The sequence below is a fragment of the Trichomycterus rosablanca genome, chromosome 25 (assembly GCF_030014385.1).
Source record: "Trichomycterus rosablanca isolate fTriRos1 chromosome 25, fTriRos1.hap1, whole genome shotgun sequence".
In the NCBI taxonomy this organism is placed as follows: domain Eukaryota; kingdom Metazoa; phylum Chordata; class Actinopteri; order Siluriformes; family Trichomycteridae; genus Trichomycterus; species Trichomycterus rosablanca.
In genome coordinates this window covers 17,743,935-17,765,228 of record NC_086012.1, presented here as the reverse complement: position 1 = coordinate 17,765,228, position 21,294 = coordinate 17,743,935, and the positions used below count along the sequence as shown (strand labels likewise).

At 44.3% G+C, this 21,294-nt stretch overlaps 1 protein-coding gene across 1 annotated transcript; it reads right to left on the bottom strand.

Moving 5' to 3' along the window:
* Nucleotides 1-1,368: 1,368 nt before the first annotated feature.
* On the bottom strand, nt 1,369-13,013 carry gng12a (guanine nucleotide binding protein (G protein), gamma 12a). Its single transcript, XM_062988000.1, has 3 exons — nt 12,777-13,013; nt 3,662-3,767; nt 1,369-3,578 (listed from the first exon to the last, which is right to left on the bottom strand). Exons 2-3 carry the CDS (start codon nt 3,761-3,763, stop codon nt 3,453-3,455), a joined length of 228 nt encoding a protein of 75 aa, XP_062844070.1. The 5' UTR covers nt 3,764-3,767; nt 12,777-13,013; the 3' UTR covers nt 1,369-3,452.
* Between the last annotated feature and the right edge of the window lie 8,281 nt (nt 13,014-21,294).

Genomic DNA, 21,294 nt, shown 5'->3' with positions numbered 1-21,294 from the left:
ACCCTGAACATCACTCATTCATTCACTGTGTTTAACCGGCGCTTTATCCTGGTCAGGGTCGCGGTGGGTACAATACATTAAGTGTGAGGCAGGAAATACTTCGTACAGGAGGCCAGAGTGAACACACACACACACACACACACACACACACGCAACTACAAAAACACACACCTACACACACACACACACAACTACAAACACACACACACACACACACACACACACACCTACAAACACACACACACAACTACAAACACACACACACACCTACACACACACACACACACACACACACACACACACACAACTACAAAAACACACACACAACTACAAACACACACACCTACACACACACAACTACAAACACGCACACACAACTACAAACACACACACACACACACCTACACACACACAACTACAAACACACACACACACACACCTACACACACACAACTATAAACACACACACACACACACACAACTACAAAAACACACACACAACTACAAACACACACACCTACACACACACAACTACAAACACACACACACAACTACAAACACACACACACACACACACACACACACAACTACAAACACACACACACACACCTACACACACACAACTACAAACACACACACAACTACAAACACACACACACACACACACAACTACAAAAACACACACACCTACACACACACAACTACACACACACACACACACCTACACACACACAACTACAAACACACACACACAACTACAAACACACACACACACCTACAAACACACACACAACTACACACACACACCTACACACACAAACACAGACCCCCCCACATACCACTACACACACACACACCTACACACACCTACAAACACACACACAGACCCTCCACACACAACTACACACACACACCTACACACACACACCTACAAACACACACAGACCCCCCACACACAACTACACACACACACAGACCCCCCACACACAACTACACACACACACCTACACACACACACACACCTACAAACACACAAAACTACACACACACACCTACACACACAAACACAGACCCCCCCACATACAACTACACACACACACCTACACACACACACACCTACAAACACACACACACAGACCCCCCACACACACACCTACTCACTACCCACCAAGCCAACGTATCAGCCATAAATGAATTCAACATTTCTCAGGAACAGAGAAGTGTACAGATCAGTCCGAACCCAGATTTTTTTTTGATGAATTGGAACGCAGCCTGTGACCCAGGCCTCATCGTTCAACATCGTTTATTATTACTGTGGATGTTTTATTTCCTTCAGTAAACCAGATTATTATGATCACTCAGACACGGTTTGTGTTTTATATGTATTTGTAAAATGTTTATTTATGTAAATATTTCAGACCAATAATTAAACATTTATATTTATTTATATTTATTTATTTAATATTTATTTATATTTTGCTACTGATCTTAATCTCTGCAAAATCCGAACAATCTAAACTGTCATCTACTTCTGATGTGTTGTTCACTCCGGATGTCACAGGACCGTCGGAACGATATTAAAACAGAGCGACCGCCGTCTGATCATTTCAGCTATAACAGCAGCCGCTCTTTTTTTCTGAGAAGCTTCTCACAAGAATTTGAAGTACGGTCCGTGGTGTCAAAATATGCCAGCATTGTGCCCAGCAGGATATTCCGCTATTACACCAGCGCCGAGATTCTAAACTCCTCGGTTCGAGACTCGGCGTTGCCACCGGTCGGCTGGGAACCATCTAGCGGGCATGATTGGCAGTGCCTGCAGCAGACACATTTCTGCTAAGGGAGGGATGACCGGACTATGTGGGGCCTTCAAACGCTGTGTAAGGACCCTGATTAGCAGATAGAGGCGCCTGTGCAGAGTGCATGGGGTGGGCAAGGGCAGCGCGTGGGTATGAGGAGGCGTGAGCAGCAATATATCCACCTCACCTACAATCAGGGATCCACCAGCAGCGGAAAACAGACTGACTACGATAAATTGGGAAAAAATGCAAAAACGTGATGCACTGATTGAAACTTTCTGGAATGTTTTCAGTTTGGCACTAAGAGCACAAAACTACCTACAAATAAAACTAGAACAATAATCTACATTTAATAATCCAGCTAATTATTCAGTGATTAAGTGCAGTGGATTAACACAGTCTGAAGGGTGCTGGGTGAGGATTAAGGCAGCATCGGGTGCTGAATGAGGATTAAGGCAGCGTCGGGTGCTGGATGAGGATTAAGGCAGCGTCGGGTGCTGGATCAGGATTAAGGGAGGATTAAGGGAGGATTAAGGCAGCGTCGGGTGCTGGGTGAGGATTGAGGCAGCGTCGGGTGCTGGATGAGGATTGAGGCAGCATCAGGTGCTGGATGAGGATTGAGGCAGCGTCGGGTGCTGGATCAGGATTAAGGGAGGATTAAGGCAGCGTCAAGTGCTGGATGAGGATTGAGGCAGCGTCGGGTGCTGGATCAGGATTAAGGGAGGATTAAGGGAGGATTAAGGCAGCGTCGGGTGCTGGGTGAGGATTGAGGCAGCGTCGGGTGCTGGATGAGGATTAAGGCAGCGTTGGGTGCTGGATGAGGATTGAGGCAGCGTCGGGTGCTGGATGAGGATTGAGGCAGCGTCGGGTGCTGGATGAGGATTAAGGCGGCGTCGGGTGCTGGATCAGGATTAAGGGAGGATTAAGGCAGCGTCAAGTGCTGGATGAGGATTGAGGCAGCGTCGGGTGCTGGATCAGGATTAAGGGAGGATTAAGGCAGCGTCGGGTGCTGGATGAGGATTAAGGCGGCGTCGGGTGCTGGATCAGGATTAAGGGAGGATTAAGGCAGCGTCAAGTGCTGGATGAGGATTGAGGCAGCGTCGGGTGCTGGATGAGGATTGAGGCAGCATCGGGTGCTGGATGAGGATTAAGGGAGGTTTAAGGCAGCATCGGGTGCTGGATGAGGATTAAGGGAGGATTAAGGCAGCATCGGGTGCTGGATGAGGATTAAGGCAGCGTCGGGTGCTGGATGAGGATTAAGGCAGCGTCGGGTGCTGGATGAGGATTAAGGGAGGATTAAGGCAGCGTCGGGTGCTGGGTGAGGATTGAGGCAGCGTTGGGTGCTGGGTGAGGATTGAGGCGGCGTCGGGTGCTGGATGAGGATTAAGGCAGCAGCGTCGGGTGCTGGATCAGGATTGAGGCAGCATCGGGTGCTGGGTCAGGATTAAGGGAGGATTAAGGCAGCAGCGTCGGGTGCTGGATGAGGATTAAGGCAGCAGCGTTGGGTGCTGGATCAGGATTAAGGCGGCGGCGGGTGCTGGGTGAGGATTAAGGGAGGATTAAGGCAGCAGCGTCGGGTGCTGGATGAGGATTAAGGCAGCATCGGGTGTTAATAACTGAATAATTAAGGGCAGCTGAGCGAGAGAGGCGTGGCCTCTACAATATACTGCAGGTCTTTTTGTCCTTGAAGGGATTCTCCGACGCCGGGATGCCCATGAGCAGCGGGTCGTACTTGGCGTGTTCGCTGCAGTAGCGCATCAGTTCTGCTGAAGCTTTGGACACCTGAGGGAGGAGAAGATCAGAGTGAAGAGTCGTTAACGTGAGCGCGGCGCGGGGGGGGGGGGGTTGGTCGGTGGGGCTCTCACCTTTATCCTCTCGATGCTGGCCTCCAGGCGGAGCTGCTGGACCACCCGCTTCGCGTGGGCGATGTTGTCGGAGCTGGACTTCGAGGACATTTCAACCAACATAGAACTGAGGGAGAAGAGAAGCGGCTTCAGACTCGGATCATCAGGAACCAGGTAGAACATGAACTATAAGGTCAAAAGTACATCCATACTTATGGCAACCACACAGTCCACTTTAGGGACTCGGCTATGCATCAGCGAATGGTGTCGAGTTCCTGATTACTAGTTTGCATGGAAAATGTGCAGCTCCTGACAGGACTGACGTCACGGGACGGTGTCGGGCCGCGAATCCCCACAGTTGGGGGTTATCTCACACCGGTTACGTCGCTCTCCCAGGAACACAAAACACTCGCTCACAGACACGGGCCACGCTCTGCGCCCGCAAGAAGCTCCGTCAGACCACCGCACCCCCCCGTATGGCTCCATAAAGCGAGCGTTGTGCTCCGAAGAGGTGTGTGTACTGTTACTTCTATTACTATTACAATTATACACACACGAGCGGGTTCACATAACTGACCAGAACACCCTACATCAGGGTTTTTCAATCCCTGGGTCTCGACCCAAAACATTAATAATAATAATAATAATAATAATGAAATGCTTTTTAACAGGTACATAAACATGAAATGAACTTCCGCCCCCTTGTGGAGGCTTTATATTACATATTGTAAACACCAGTGAAACCAGATTGCCACCGTTTTTATTAATGAAGTTTATTTCGTCTTGATTCGTCGTTTGTGTTGCCTGTTTGGGTTGCTTTAAATAAACTTTGAAAAACCCTGAACTAAATCAAAGGGGTGACGGATCGGATGCTAGGATGACGCAGCAGTTTAATACGCTAGACCATCAATGAAGACACCTCGGAGACTCGGGTTCCAATTTTGGTGCTGCCGATACCGCGCCGGGTTAAGGAAGCGAGGACCGAATATGGAAATGCGTCCTCGGTGCTGCAACAGCGACTCCTACTGTCTGGTTGAAGTACCAAGAACAAGATGGCCAGCGGGCAGAGGTCAATAGCCCAAGGAAATCAAGGATACCCAAATTGGAACAATGCAAAAAGCTAGCTCAATTGGTAGCGTATGAGACTCTTAATCTCAGGGTCGTGAGTTTGAGCCCCATGTTGGGTGGTTTCCTAGAGACAGCGGTAGCCTGGTGGGCTATCGATCAGAGGATTGTGTAACTGAGGAAAAACACAATTACATGGACATACACCTAAGTAGACGCCCGACCTGGCGATAGCACCACTGGGGATTCAAACGCTGTGCCACCCAAGCGCCCCTTTCACTCATATACGTTATTATAACTTAATGCAGGCGCCTCGACCAGCCAGTAGAGGTCGCTCTCGTGACAGCAATCAGCCACAGACGAAAAATGACTTTAAGCCATATACACTACAGTGGTGTGGGTGTTGCACAGCACCGGGGTCCTGAAGACCAGGGTCAAACCTTGACTCAGGTCACTGTCTGTGAGAAGAGTTTGGAAAGTTCTCCCTCCCAGTGTCCTACAGGTTTCCTGAACGTACCCACTCCGAAAATGGTGCGTGATGCCATGTGACAGACTGGCGCCCAGGTCCGATCACCTTGACCGAGTCATAAAACGTAACACCGCTGCAGAAAGGAATGTCATGTGATCAAATCTCGGTGATATCACGAGTGGACGCATCATTCGAGCATCATCACATGACCAGACATCGGTACCAGTATGACGGCGACGCCACGACTTGCTGTTAAACTGCCATCATAAAATAACGGCGTACACACTGTAGGAGCGAGCACATGATAAGAGTGTGAGAGGGCACCGCCCACGTTTCAAGGGCTCGGCCACATGCACGGGCAAAGAGCAAGAAACTGAAAGTTACGTCAGCTGGCGGGGAAAGTCTCACCCAAACCCGACGCTGTGAATTTTCTAAATGTGCCACGGAAAACACCTGGGGGGGACAAACCCAGGAGCACGAGGGTGTTTGCACAGAAAAAACCTTTTCTAGCTTTGACAGTCAACAACAAAGTTGTTTTTTGAGTCATTTTTGTAGCAAGGGTGCAAGTTCAGAAGGGTCAGTCACGCCCAGCGCTAAAAAGTGAACAAAATAAATATGATTTAAATATATATACATATGTACTGTATATGTATATATACTTAGGGACAACAAGCTCCTATGCACACCAGGTCCATAAGAACAGAGAGACATGGTGAAGTTCTGACCTTAACACTACCGAACAACATTAGGATGAATCGGAACGTCTACTGCAAGCCAGGCCTGTCCTTCCAACGTCTGTGTCCGACCTGACAAATAAGAGCATGGTGCACCAACTCTGGTGTGGCTGACTCGTGCCAACTTGTGCACAGGGCCGTGACCTCAACCCTACTGAACACCTTCAGGATGAATTGGAGAGCAGACCGTGAGCCAGGCCCTTTTGTTAATTCAAAAGGTTGTAGTGACATTGGTCGCTGCATTGTGCTCCTGAGTACAAAGCGCACAAGCCCTGAACACCTTCGGGATGAACTGGAACGTCAGCTCTGAGCCAGGCTTCGGACTTTCCGTACAACGTCGGTTCCTAGACCTCGCAAACGCTCTTTACCGAATGAGCACAAATTCCCACACATCACAATCTTGTAGGAGGAGTTAATGGACCTGAAGCTCATGGTCTGGTGTCCACATACTTCTGACCGCACAGAAGTGGTCGTGTCTCGCCGTGAGCGTCTGCACTCCGACCTTGTACTGAGGACGCAGACCAATAACCAAATGGTCCGAACTGCTTTTTTAAGACTAATACTGGTTGACAAACGTACTACAGGACAATCCACTAATGCCTGATTGAGAATTCGGATCAGATTTGGGGGGCGGGAGGGTTGGCAGGGGTTCTGGGGGCAGGACGGGTGGCGCGAGCAAATCTCGGCACTTTATAAACACGGACAAATATATAACCCATGTGATAAAAAATACATAATTAATATATTTTTAGATACAGAGGAACTGTTGCATGGTTAACGAGGACAGACTTTAGTCTAGAGGCCAGTAGTGTCTGCTGAGCGCCCAGCCAGGCCGGTAGCACCACTGAGACTTGAGAGAGCTGATTGGCCGCCCGACTTTTATTATAAAGCAAGTTGAAATGAATAAACATGGCACTGAGTCTGAGTGTGTGTGTGTGTGTGTGTAGTTGCGACACCTACTACTGAGTTACAAACTGCCTCAGGAAGTAACACAGGCACTAAAACGGCTCATTATTCTGCATTAACATTAACAGCATTTAGCTGAAGATACAATCCAAGCACATGAGATTTAAGGGCCTTGCTGAGGGGCCCAACGTTGGCAGCCTGGCAGTGGATGGGCTTGAACCAGCAACCTTCTGATTACCAGTCTAAGTTCGCTTCATGAGCAGACGTAGCAGCTGAAGTGGTGTAAAGCACACCATGTTCTCCAGTCCACCTAACGAGCACCGGTCCCCCTGTTTTTACTTCACAATATTTAGGGTGTTTTGTCGAGACTGCGTCCGTTACGTGCGTCTCCGTTACGTGCGTCTCCGTTACGTGTCCGCACATCCGACCTTTATCGGAGGACACAGACCAATAATCGAAATGGTACGAAGCGCCGGTTTAAAGCTGATCCCATCCGACACTTGACCTTTAGGACAATCGCCTGATGGATAACGGACAGCTACATTTAAAGAAATAATAAAGACGCTTTCATCCTAAGTGACTTAGAATTGTGACGGAATACAATGCAGGTAACTGGATTAAGGGCCTTGCTCAGGGGCCCGACTGTGGCCTTGCAACGTCCCAATACATAACTACCTGAATAACTTAATATTTGTCTAAATTCTGCGACCTTTACCTGGAGATCTATATGTGTCCAACATGTAAGAAGTGTCAGTATAGGTTCCACCACGGTCAAGTTTCTGGGCCCTGTTGGACCCCTGAGCATCACCCCCACCCCTCAGAGTAGGCGAAAAGGAAGCCTTTCCAGGTGAGAGTAAGTTAGTTCCAGATACCATTAGCATATACTTATATTAAGACTCTTATATTAAGAGTTTTTATATTCAAAACTGGCCGTCCACATACTTTTGACACCTGGAGCAGCGCATCAGGAAGTTTTCCAGCGCTGAATAGTTCTCCACAATAAACCCACCAAGCTTTTGAAAGTGCAGGACATGTAAATGAGCCGGTAGAGACACAAGGGGGCACTTGTGTGGCACCCTGGCACCTGCAGGACCCCATTCTGCACCGATACAAAGAGGTCAAAAGATTTTAGGGCCCTTCTGGGCGGGGGTGTCTCTAACTCACAAACAAACGACGTCCTAACACAAGAACCCTCGTTGTTACGACCCTGACTTTGCCCCTCTTTTGTTGCCGGATTTTCGGATTTTTGGGAGCTGGGGCCACGTGAGGCTTCCTGTCTTACCGTCAGGCATTCAGCAGGATGCTGGGTTCTGGGTTCTGGGTTCCACCAGACGACCGGCGTGTCTCTCAGAGCGACTGACATTCTGTGAAACTCGGCAAGAAACGAGCTCTACACACAAGCATGGGTTCGGCCATCCAAACAGGAAACCGTGCTCATATTAGGACAGACTGGTCGTGAAACTGGGAAGTCGCGGTTCAACCTTGTGCTGCAATATGAGACGCATGGAAACGAACGCTGTTACATCACAACATGACTCGGCGTTTTAAACGGTTCCAGTTTATAATAATCGTGCTGCACTATCACACAAAAGCAAAATTGCAGTGGTGGTGGTTGGGCTTGAACCAGCAACCTTCTGATAACTAGTCCAGCCCTTCAACTGCTAAGCATAGAACGTTTCTCGTAGCAGCTGGAGTGGTGTAAAGCACACCATGTTCTCCAGGCGACCTAATGAGGACCGGTCCCCGTTAGGCCTGTTTTTGACTCACAATGTTTAGGAAGTTGTTCCCTGCTGCTAAAATATATACGATATCTCAGCGGCTTTTTACTAACTGCTGCAGCAAAGTGTCAGCATAAGCCCCGCCACAGCCAAGTTTTTGGGCCCTGTTGGGCCTAGGGTGGCCACATTACCAGGAACAGGGGGACATGATACTGCAACACACAGAATGAAACCAGATTTTTGACCAATTTAAGCAAGAATTCTATAACAAATGACTGTTTTACTCACCATGTTGTGTCTACTTTTAATATTTAAGTCTGTTCCTCGCTGCCTCCAAAAGTTTACTAATTGACTCCGGTAGAGGTGTATGCAGAACAGAGCGAGCGGGCGAAATTCAACCACCCAATCACAGACTAGCATTTAGAGGGCGGACCTTCTGCGATTGGCCAGTGGTGCGCGAGCATTTGTTTTGACATGGACCTGAGCCAATGACAGATAATATTGATCAAAAACGTAACCAGTTCACTCCAAAAGGAAGATTTTTAAGTGTCCGTCCTAGCGTTGCATGGGCGGAGGACTGGCAGCTGAAAAACCGGACTGTCCGACCTAAAGCCGGACGGCTGGCCACCCTAGTTGGGCCCCTGAGTATCACCTTCACCCCTCCGATTGGGTGAAAAGGAAATGAGAGCAGAACACAGGTGAGTATTGGTTAGTTTCCAGATACCATTAGCATTAACTTGTATTAAGACTGGCTGTCCACATACTTTTGACACCTGGAGCACCGCATCAGGAAATTTTCAAGCGCTGAGTGGCGCAATTTGCCGCATTTGAAAGAGTTACGCCGCCTGAAAAAACTGCGCCCCCTGCTGCCTGACTGAGCGAGGCGCTGTTGCAAGTTCAAGTGTCAGACGTGCCATCCTGGCTGGGCGCTCAGCAGACACAACTGACCATATCTGACGGAGGGTAAGTCGGTCAGGGATCGTCATCGTTTCCCCTGCAACAGCGACCCCTGCTGACTGGTCGAGGTACATGCGGCGAATGCGGTGAATGCGCCTGCTCTTGCGAAGGACGATTTGCAGAGTGCTCATCGTACATCTCCGTACTCGATATGGGAATTTGGCGATGATCAAATCGAGAGATAAATGGGGGGCGTTGTTACCCAAACGCAAAAGGTTACAGAGCTGAAGAAACCAGTTCCAAACCAGTTCCAGATAAGTTCCCCCAGGAGAACACAGCGCACTTTGATCCACTAGGATGAGCGTAAATAACCCGAGCATGAGGACCAAGTCATCCTACCATCAGCAAAACTAACAACACATCAAAGCAATGAACCGTAACAACAGGTAGAAAGTGAAAAGCGGCGGTGTGGCGCCACCATGTGGCAGAGAAGTGAAATGACACCCTACAAAAACTCCAGGGTTTTCAAACGGAAATTCCTGGAATTTAAGTGACTCTTTTTGGGCTGTTGTTTTTTATTTATTTATACAAAAATAGGGGATTTTTGGGCCCCATGAAAGGCTCTCACATTGGGCCCCACCTCTCCAGGCCACAGCAACTCAAAAACAAAACTGCGCATTTCGGTCATTACATCTAGAAAAAATGACATGCACAAACAAGCCTAGACTCCTATTTCATCTCATTTTCATCAACCACTTTGTCCTGGTCAGGGTCGCTGTGCAATGAAACGGTAAAGCAATGAGATGAATCCAGTCTGCAAGAGTTTCAGTAAGGAACTATCTGCCTGCGCCATCGTGTGGATAAAAGTAAAAGTGCAACGCCCGAGTCAAAAAGTGAAAACAGTGTAAGCAATTGAGGGGCTTGAACCAGCAACCTTCTGATGAACAGTCTAGTATCTTACCTGCTGTGCTACCACCGTCTTTGCAACCAATTATTCATTCTTTCATTCAAAGTCTGTGTGGAGAACGTGTAAAACTCACGCAGCTGTCCAGCCCTGGGAATTGAACCCAAAACCCCAGCTTTGATTAAACCGAGTATTGCTTTTTGTGAGCATGTTAGCAGGTTTATGATGGTCAGAATCCAACATTGAGATGAACTAGAATGTTGATTGTTAGCCAAGACTTCTCGTTCCAAACTGTTTGCACTGAATGGACACAAATTCCCACAGACACAGCTTGAAGAGTGGACGCTAGTTTAGTTAAAGGAGAAATGTGAAGGCCAAGTCCATATTCATGCTCATGATACTTTCGTTATGGGGCAGATTAATACACCATGAAGGAACCGCCAAGTGCTCACAGATGCCCAGGATGGTCTGGTATGCTCTAATTAAAAAGGGAAATTAAAATACCATCCATCCTACCCACAAAGCAACACCAATCATCTCCCAGCACCCGGCCACAGATGGCGTGTGGCATCGTTAAGACTGGCACTGAGGCTCGAATTAGAACAGTCGGTCAGGACAGGCTGGTAAATCTCAGTGGTTTGTGAAATTCCAGACAACAAGACTGGCAGCCTGAAATTCCCAGATCTCACCAGATCTTCACCTGTGAGCAACATGATTAGTCAGCACAGTTCAGGACGCATCATCTACCTGCACCGGCAGTCACAGTCTGAGTGTGATGAAGGCCGACAGATTCACCTCTACACCTCCCTGTTTAATGAGAGGGTGTGTGTGCAGTGGGATCACCGGCTAGCATGGAACGCTCACTAATTACCGGGTGAAATTAAAAAGACGATTGTAATAAGCACATGTGCAGATCTGAGAGGGGCGAAATTCAGGTTCAGTTCTAGTACTTGTATTATGAAGGTACATTCAGGCACCTAGTTGAGCACTGGGTTGGAATCTGACCGGTGCAAACATTTAGTTTCTATTTACAGCAAAAAACATTGTCAATCAAATTCCAAAAAAGTTGGGACAGTATGTAAAATGGACATAAAAAGAGGCAGCAGTGATTTGCACATTTATTTGCTGATGGTTGCACAAGGCCATGTTTACCACAGTGTCATGCCATTTTCCTTCTAACTACAGTTTGTAATCATTTGGAAACTGGGGTCTCTGCAGTCAGATATTGGGGCTTCTAAGTGCGCAATTAATTTTTAATTAAATACAGATCTTGACTGCAGGCAGGCCAGCCTAATACTTTCACTCTCTTACTGCAAAGCCGTGCAGCGGTTTGTCGTTGTCTCACTCACGCAGAAATGTCATCAACACCTCGGTTCTAATGATGCCTTTACCCATGACGATGCCACCAAACAGCACAACAGAAGCCAGATTTGACACTTTGCTTTGGTAATAATCGGGATGGTCCTTTTCCTCTATGGCCCAGGAACCAACGTGAAAGGTGGACTAGTCCGATCAGTACACACATTTACATTTTGCATCGGTCCATCTCTGAGAAGTTTGAGCCCAGAGACGTTGGTGGAGTTTCTAGGTGCTGTTGACATATCTTACGTTTGCTGACAAGCATTAGGACAAATCAAAACACTTTTGGCACACTGTACTCCGGCTATAATTCAGTGTCTTATGTTAAAAGAAACAAGGGTGGCACATATGATTCCAATAATGCCAAACCCACAGTGAAGCACATCGATGGGAGCATCATGACATGGTGCAGGTTCTCTGCAAGATGTACTAAGGTGTACATGTCATCCTATGCAACATAACGTCTTAGAGGCGCATCTCATCAACCAAAAAAGTAAATGTAAACAACCCAAAACATAAAGCCAAGCGAATTAATTACATAATTCAATGAGGGTTCGTACAGGATCGAGCCAATTTATAGAGGATTTTATAATCGTAAGTCTATCTGAGAGATCCTTCAAGAGAAAAGGGACAAAATTGAACCACAATGCTGCACAAAGAACATTTTAAAATATTCTGTCTCTAAGCTTTTATGTACTAATGTCATTCCCTTCTAAATAGTTTTCATCTATAGATTAGTTGTTTAAACGTATTTATTTAACATGCTTATAAATACATGCCTGTACTTATGCTGATAATTAATAAAACAATGTAAAACACACTGAGCATGAATTGATAGTTGATTTATGCAATAAAAGTTTAATAAAGAACAAAAACAAATGTGATTAAATTCTAGTTTTCTTTTTCTAACTGTGTTTATTTAACCTGCAGAACTACAGTTAATCAAACTAACTTTTTCAACTTTGAAACACTAATAAAATGTAATGCAAGGCACATTTTGATCAACAAAAATACATAAGATTGCAATTTAACATCAAAATAAGAACTTTAATCTTCACTTTCAGTTCATTTGAACATGATTTACCTTCAGCTCTGCAATCTGCTGCTGTTTCTTCACCAAAAAGCTTTAAAAGACGTTAAAATCGCCTCCAAAGCTGCTCCAACTGACAGTGCAATAACTAACAAGCTCTAGTATGTTAGAAATACTGTTCTGAGTTTTTTATATAAAGTATGATTTTATATTTTACTGAAATAAACACCGATTTTAGCACTTTTAGCGACTCCAGTAAAGCAGTGACGAAAACAAACGACCTTCCGCAGGCGGCGCACTTTACGCAGCTTACGAACTTTACGTAAATCTGTTCACTGTCAAACAGAAGCAACGGCTACGTAAAAAACGTCTCTTATAACACACTACGATACTTAAAAAGTATGTTAAGCCATTTATTAATCGCAGTTCTCCATTAATCTATGTGCTTATGCAGGTAAACAATAGTATACTGCAATAGTATGCAGCTTTAGCCGTGAAACTGTTAGCTGAGGTGCGTCCCAAATCGAGAAGCACACTACACACTTGACACTTAGACAAAACGAGGGCACGTCTCCAATTTACATCATTTAACTACTTAAAATACGTTGTGTAAAGCAAATATTATCAACTGTTTGTAGCCATTGAGCCATTTACGTGAGGAAAACCATTATTTTATTAATAGAATTATTTGAATTTTAAGGAAAAAGTTTCTCCACCGAATGAAACTGTTAGCTGAAGTGCGTCCCAAATCGAGAATCACACTACACACTACGCACTTTGACAAAACGAGGGCACTTCTCCAACCTACATCATTTAAGTACTTAAATACGTTGTGTAAAGCCCTTAACGTGAAAAAAATATATATTATTTTATGAATACAATTATTCGAACGTTAAGGAGAAAGTTTCTCCACAGGGCAGTTGTAGCCTAGTGGTTAAGGTACTGGTCCAGTAATCAGAAGGTTGCCGGTTCAAGCCTCACCACTGCCAGGTTGCCACTGTTGGGCCCCTGAGCAGGGCCCTTAACCCTCAATTGCTTAGACTGTATACTGTCACATAAAGTGTATACATAAAGTGTATATAAAGTGTATACTGTCACACACTGGATAAAAGCGTCTGCTAAATGCTGAAAATGTAAATGTGTGCTAACTCAAAAATAGATGTGTGTTAATATTAAAACCATCACATTCAAATGAATTCTGATGAAACCCACACAGACATGCAAAACAGTTCACAGACAGTGACCAGAGGCGAGAATCAAACCTAAGGCCCAAGGACTCGTGTTGCTGTGCAGCAACCACACTACCAGATGCGTTACTGTGATGCTAAGTGTTGTAAATGTAAAGATGAGCTAAATGGCCCCAACTATAAGGTCACCATGCACAAAACATGATTATGGTGCTGTGGGAAAGGATTCTCTGGAGTGATGAAACCTCACCATTAGAAACTGGACTAATAAATCTGGCTTTGGCTGAAGACTGCTGCCCAAAAGTGTAGTCCAATGGTCTTGATCTTCAAGCCTTTAGTAAATCAATCATAATTTGTGACCTTGATGAACCAGAGCATTAACATTCATCTCAAACGTCTCTTGTTTACATCCAGCAGATGGCAGAAAAACAGATAAAAGATAAAACAAATGTTTACTGAGTGAAAGAGCGTCTTTGTTTATCCATTTTGCATATGTGATACAACAGAAAAGTCTTTTTAATATTATGTGCTTTATTTAGACTCTGAAAGCAGAAATGAGTTAGTGTTATTTATGTCTTCCTCTGGCTACATGATTGGAATACACATAACTTTTATGATCTTGAGCTCAGTTCATTGTGGGGATTTTTTTTTTAATATCTCGATCAACAATCCAGTGCGTCCCAAATGTGATCAGCTGGGTTGAGGTCAGGGCTCTGATTAGGCCACGGATTAAACTCATTAAATCATGTCTTCCCCAAACTGCTGTCACAAATTAAGAAGGAAATAATGATATAGCTTAGTTATATTCACTTGTTAGCAGTGGGTGCGGTTGAAATACCACATACTTGTTTTTCATAGTTTCACCTCTCAGAAGGTGAACTGTCATCAAGTTGCGTGTTTTTATTGTTCTGTTTGTGAGGTGGGAGGAGAAACCAGACCAATAATTTTCCACAGCACTGTTCTAACTTGATGCTTTTTGATAAAACCAAAAAGGCAGTCATCCACGGAAGCACTGCTGAGAGGACGGCGTGAGCTGGTAGTGGAATCTTTAGCTGGTAGTGGAATCATGTTTAAAAGTAGAACAATTTATTAAAAATTATTTCAAACTTAGAAGAACTTTGTTGGTACTTTGTGAAACCTGATGCCAACTGCAGAGGTGAGTTAACAGGGTTAGTTTGGGTTGCTTGGTGTCATGTATGGTAGTTTGAGTCCTGGGGACCTTAGTTTAATTATCTCTGGTCTCTATCTTTAAGGAGTTTCACATGTTCTCCCAGTGTCTGTGTGGATTTGTTTTGGGTACGTTGGTTTCTAGCTACCTGCCAAAAACATACAGAAGGTGAAAAGAACGAGTAACAAAGTGGGATTTCCTAAATACAGAACAAGCACAGATCTGACATGTTAACTTTCACCTCAAACCTTAATAATATTAATAAAATGTTTGTTATTATTTCTCACACTTTTGTTTCTGTATTTCAGATGATGGGAACCATAAAGCTCATCCTGCAACTTGGTCTCTTACTCGCCAGTACAAGCTTTACTCGTTCCTCCGGTAAGTCCTGCGATTGTCGTAATTTTATTCGGTTTTTTTGTTTTTGATTAAAAGATATTTTACTTTGTGCTTTCTACTTTTAAATGAATGCATGATTTAATCAGGTAGAAGAAAAGCGAAGAACTTAAATGTTAGGCAGTGCAGTAAGATTCAGACTCTTACAGACAGTCGTAATAGTTTAGGGGAATATGCTATACTTTTCTCGTGTTCCTCCACCACTTGTGGACCAGACAGCAGCGTTGCAACCCCACCAACTAGTGCAGCCTGTGCTTAGTATAGATGATGCCCACTCTGGAAAAAAGCGCCAGATTGAGCCGAACATCACAGTTTCAAGAGAATGCAGGTAAAGGAAGAATCCGTAACAAACAGAAACCCTTCCACCTGGAGCAAATTAACGCTCAATGAGGTGCAAAGGAACCGACACATGAATCATCTGCACCTCAGTGTCCTCTCTGTTGGCCACAAATGGCAGGGCAGGAGGGCATTATTCTGTATTCTGCCCAGCCGTTGAGCTACTTGGTTGGTGGGCTCGTTCAATATATTAAATTATTACATATCTCTTCTTGCTGTTATAAATGAAATAACCCTAGTTTATCAATCACTCCCTCCTGTTTTTATTTTCATTTTGCGTAAACAGCTCTGTTTGACTTAATCAGAGAAATTATTATCTATTAAAACACAGTTAAATAAACAGTGTTTATGTTACTGATATTGCACTGTTTTTAGATCCGACGCTCGATCTGAACTGCCTCACTGATTACGAGTCCAAGATGACATGCCGTTTAAACTCAACAACACCCATCGGCTGCTCCGAATACGAGCTCAACATGCCTGCAGAACTGAGGCCCTGGGTCATGTGAGTTTGTTATTTTAGAGGATGTGAAATGTTCTGTTAGATGAACACCACCACACCTTCACTGTCATAATTGCTAATCAGAATGTGGACTGAGGTTTAGATGCATGGTTGTTTTTTATTGACAGATATAATTGCAGTTTTAAGGAAATCAGTGAATGTGAATGTGAATGCACTCTGACCGTACCGGGTTTCACTGTCCGTGAGAGATTAAACACCACAGTGTTGAAGAAGAAAACGGTCGTGCTTAATAAACAGATGAACACTGAAGACATCAGTGAGTAAACAGTGTTTAGTTTTACTTCTTTACATGGCTAAAATTATGTGAACAGCACTTGTACTTCATTCATGCAACAGATTGCTTCTGCACGGCCATAGTACTTGCCATTATTATCTGAGGTCACATTCGTCCCTGTGGCAGAACGGGAAGTCAATCCGTACAGTCCCAAGGTCCAGAATAAAGTGGACAGAATTTACAGATGAGTGGAGACTTGTACAGCAGTGAAGGGGAAACCTAGTTCATATCACTGTAAAGCCTGTGGATTTGTATGAGATGTTCAGGTGTCCACAGACTTTTGGCTCTATTGTGTGTATAGGTCATACACATTTAAAGCCAGAAGTATGCAGACACCGCTCCTAATTATTGAGTTCTCATTCACACTCTTTGCTAACAGGTAAAAATATTGACAGGAAATGCGTTTTATGCTTTCAACTTGTACAAATTCCTATAGACACACTACAAAATGTTGTGGAAAGCTTTCCCCAAATAAAGTAGACTGTGACAACCACAAACCGCTCATGGTTTTGAAATGGGATGCCCAATTTGCTCATGGTTATGTGTCCACATACATTTGGCCCTATAATGTAAGTCATATTTCTGCTAGTTTGTTAAAATTCTTTTGGCGTCCCCGCGTTTCCTTCTGCACAGTTAAACCTAAGCGACCAACCATCAAATCGATCATTCTGACAGAAAATGGAAATTTTCTAATCACTTGGGACACCGGTTATACAGAGATCCAGAAAACCTTCTCCAGCAATCTGAGACCAGAGCTCAGCTACAGCACACAGGGCAGCAAAGAGGTGAGTCAATTACTGTCTGATTAAAATAAAACCCAATACAGTTATACGATCAGAAACTTCCGAGCTCTGCTACCAATCGGTTGGGCGCCCCTTAGCAGGCACGATTGGCGAATGTACGCCTCCTCGTACGCCATCGTGGTCTCCAACAGTGGAAGATTAAACGACTACGATAAATTGGGAGGAAATGAGTAAATAAAATAGTAAAAAATAATAATAAACTGAACGTTTCATGCAGGAGACTGTGCCTTTGGATAAAGGAGTGCTGAAGTATGAATTCGTGGGCAGGAACCTTGACGCTAATTCCGTCTATACAATAAAAGTGAGGGTGAAATGGGACCTCCACACGAGATTCAGCAACTACAGCGAACCGTATCAGTTCACCACGCGTAAGTCTGCTTAGAAAGTCATTAAAAACGTTACGTGTCAAATAATTCCAGCAGATTTAAACTGGACGGCACGTCTCTGTCTTCTCAGCCTCGTCTCTGAAGAGCATTATGGTGATTGTAGTTCCCATCTTGTGCGTCACCCTGGTCGCCTTTGTGCTCCTGATCTTCTACTGGTACCAGTAAGCGCTGGTTTGTTTTCTTCTGAAAGAAATAAAACTTATGCACAATATGGTCAAAAGTATGTTGCTAATGATTAAATGTAGTAATTTCTGCCACATTCATTGCTAACAGGTGTATAAAATGATTTAAGGTACATGAAATGCTTTTAACACTGGCAATAGTTTGGGGAAGTCCCCTTATTCTGTCAGCAGTGAGGAAGCGCCTGATGCAAAATGTGATCAGAAACTGATCTAGAACGTGCACTTACAGAGCTTTTACAGAAAAGTGGCAAATAACATCCAGTGAGCAGCAGTTCTGCTGGCAGAAACACCTTGCTACTGAAGGAGGATAAAAGAAAACAGTTAGAAAAACATCCACTTAGTGTTTTGTAGTCTTGAAACTCTCTAGGTTCAGTGAGCCTGTGCCCACTGTATCCACAGATTCCTGTTCTTGTCGGACAAGCAAAACCCCAAATGGTTTACTGCTGTTGTAGCCCCCTAACCTTAAGATTTGAGTGCCCCAATACACTAATCATTAGTTTTTTGCCTGCCTTGTTAAGTCAAGATGGTTTTTTGTGTTACTGTAGCCATTTGCTGCTGCTTACTGGATTTTTTTTTATTTGTTTAAGCACCGTTCTGTGTAAACTCTGAATAGAATGTCCCCGATGATCTCAGATCACATTTTTCCTTTATTATAATACGGATTCTTACAGGTCCAGTGCAGATGTGTTTACTGTCCTTATAAACCAGTACTGACAGGTCTATTAAAGGTTCCTTGTTTTAATTTCATTGTAGCTTCAATAAATCCTGATCTAAACTCATTTCTATTACAGGAGCCTGCTGAAAATATGGAAGAAGATTCCCACTCCAAAAATTGCCCCTGATTTCGTGAAACAGGTAAGCATCGCTCTGTTCCGCTCACCTTCCCTGACATGTGGATGATATTTATTGTTTTTAAATAATCATTTAAAAGTGTTGTTTTTATTCTCCATTATTTCCTTGGTGGTGGTGGTGGTTGGTCATGAATTACATCAGACTCTCCCAAAAACTGTGTTCCGTCATAAGCACAGTTTGGGTTTCCATACCAACCCTGGCGAAAATGACCACTGTTCCATGTCCCTTGCATTTTTTATTTACACTTTTATACAAAGTGACTTACACAGAATACAAAACAAGTAATCGAGGGTGAAGGGCCTTGCTGAAGGGCCCACAGTGGTAAGGCTTGAACCAATCTTCCAGTTACTATAGTCCTTAAGAAATGACTTGGACCCCATACCATAGCTAATACAAGTACAACATTTTTATGTTTTTAATCAATTTAGGTGAATATCCCCACCTCGGATGGTCACTGGCTATTTTTTTCAGTTTTATTAACAAAAACGGGCATAAAGTCAGAAGTGAGGGAAATAAAAACGACATAAGTGGAGGTTTTACTGTAATTAATTCCATATATATATTTTTTATGTTGATCAGGAACAAAAGTTGCTCTCATTTCACAACAACTTCTCTCCTGTGTGTGTCGATTCTCCCAAACTGGACCACAGTGGCAAGAAAAAGAGGTAAAACTAATTGTTTACAGTCGGCAGAGTTAAATAAAATACTTTAAAACTTCAGGATGAATATCAACAAGCTTTATCCTGGTCAGGGTCGCGGGCGCAGATCCATCAAAAGGCTTCAGTGTGACAAATATCCAAAAATGGGGAACGATCACAGCACTGTATTTATCTTTATATCTATAATCGGTTTCCTGTTAACTTCTATAGACCTGCTCTGTGATGCTGCACAGTGCCAGGGTCCTGAGGACATGGTTCAGTCCTCACAAAAACATGCAGAAGTTAGATTGGCTAGTACAAATCACCCCTAGATTGGAGTGATGACAGGTGATGGACTGGTTCCTTGCCCAGGGTTTTTATACAGATGACTTGTAGGTGCAGACTCACAGAGACCCTGACCAGGATGAAGTGGTGAGGGAAAACGAATGAACAAATATTATAGTTTATAATGTATAAACAGCTGGTGCAGCGGGTAGGGTGGGTGCTACATGGCAGCGTGTCCTGTGGGCTTGGGTTTGAACCTAGCTTCTCGTTACTGGCTGTGAGGAGCTTGGCATGTTGGTGACCGCTCCAAGCTGTATCCTTGCTTTGCACCAAGAGCTTGAGGATGATGCCAGTCCCAACACAATTATAGAACAAAGTGGTTATTAAAGAAGTATAAATCATTTAAAATTAACACCTTAAATAATTAAATAACCGTGAAAACGTTCTTGGATTGAATATTTGGGGTTGATCAATGGATAGCTGTGTGTGACTCTCAGTACGTTATACGACTCCCTGTGAGACCCTGTCTCTGGCAGGTGAAAAGAAGTGGTTGTCGAGTGCACCCGTGAGGGACACAGTTGATAATCGGGGGCATCTGCAGCGGTGGAACAGGGTTAAAAAAAAAAAAACGCATTCTTTGTGTCGGCAGGTTTGTGTTTCAGCAAGACTTCGTCGATCAGAAGAGTCACCTCAGTCCTGCAGACGTCGTTTGTTTAAACAACGTGACTTATTCCCACATCAGATCCGGCGACTCTGAGGAACCAACAAACCCTGATGACAGCGGTTACAGAAACGTCCAGGGCAGCTCTGGTTCCAGCGACGTTCCAGCAGCAGTATACTCCAAGTTCTGTTCCGGCAGCCTGGTATTTCAGAACCAGACTGAGATGTTCCTTCAGGATTTGTGCAAGACCGTGGACCCTGGGAAGACCAGTCTGGATTACGGTAATGTCAGCCTGTTCATGGAAACACCGACCTGCGCTGGAAAGCTGGTAGATGTTCCTCCTGCATCAGACTGTAGAGGAACCATCATTCCAGCCGACGGCGGATATCAAGATTTTCAAAGCGTCGTTACTGTAACTACCTGAATCATGCTCACCAGGAAGATGATCATTATCTGATTTGCATATTTCTCCAAAACACACACACACACACACACACAGTGTATATATAGATATAGATAGATAGATAGAGAGAGAAAGAGAGAGAGAGAGAGAGAGATGTATAGATTATATGATAGATCAGAATCTAATTTATTGTATCATCCTCATTGTTGACTTTAATAAGCACTTCATTGACTGAATGTTGAATCTAAACTGTGACTAGATAAGGATGGTGTGTGTGTGTGGGGGGGGATTTTCAGTAAGAATTTATATACATTTATATATATAAATACACACTTTATAGCCAAAAGTATTCAGACACCTGACCATGAGCTTGTCGGACGTCCCATTTCTAAAACAATTGGTATTAAAATAGAGTGACCCCTGTGTGATCTTCTCTGCCGTTTTTCACAAGACTTTAAAGTATGTCTATGGGAATTTG

Bases quoted from the DNA above. Each gene is read 5' to 3' on its own strand.
- gng12a (XM_062988000.1), bottom strand. From the start codon at position 3,763: ATGTTGGTTGAAATGTCCTCGAAGTCCAGCTCCGACAACATCGCCCAC. The intron at 3,579-3,661 runs GTGAGAGCCCCA...CTCCTCCCTCAG, and splicing joins CCAGCATCGAGAGGATAAAG to GTGTCCAAAGCTTCAGCAGA.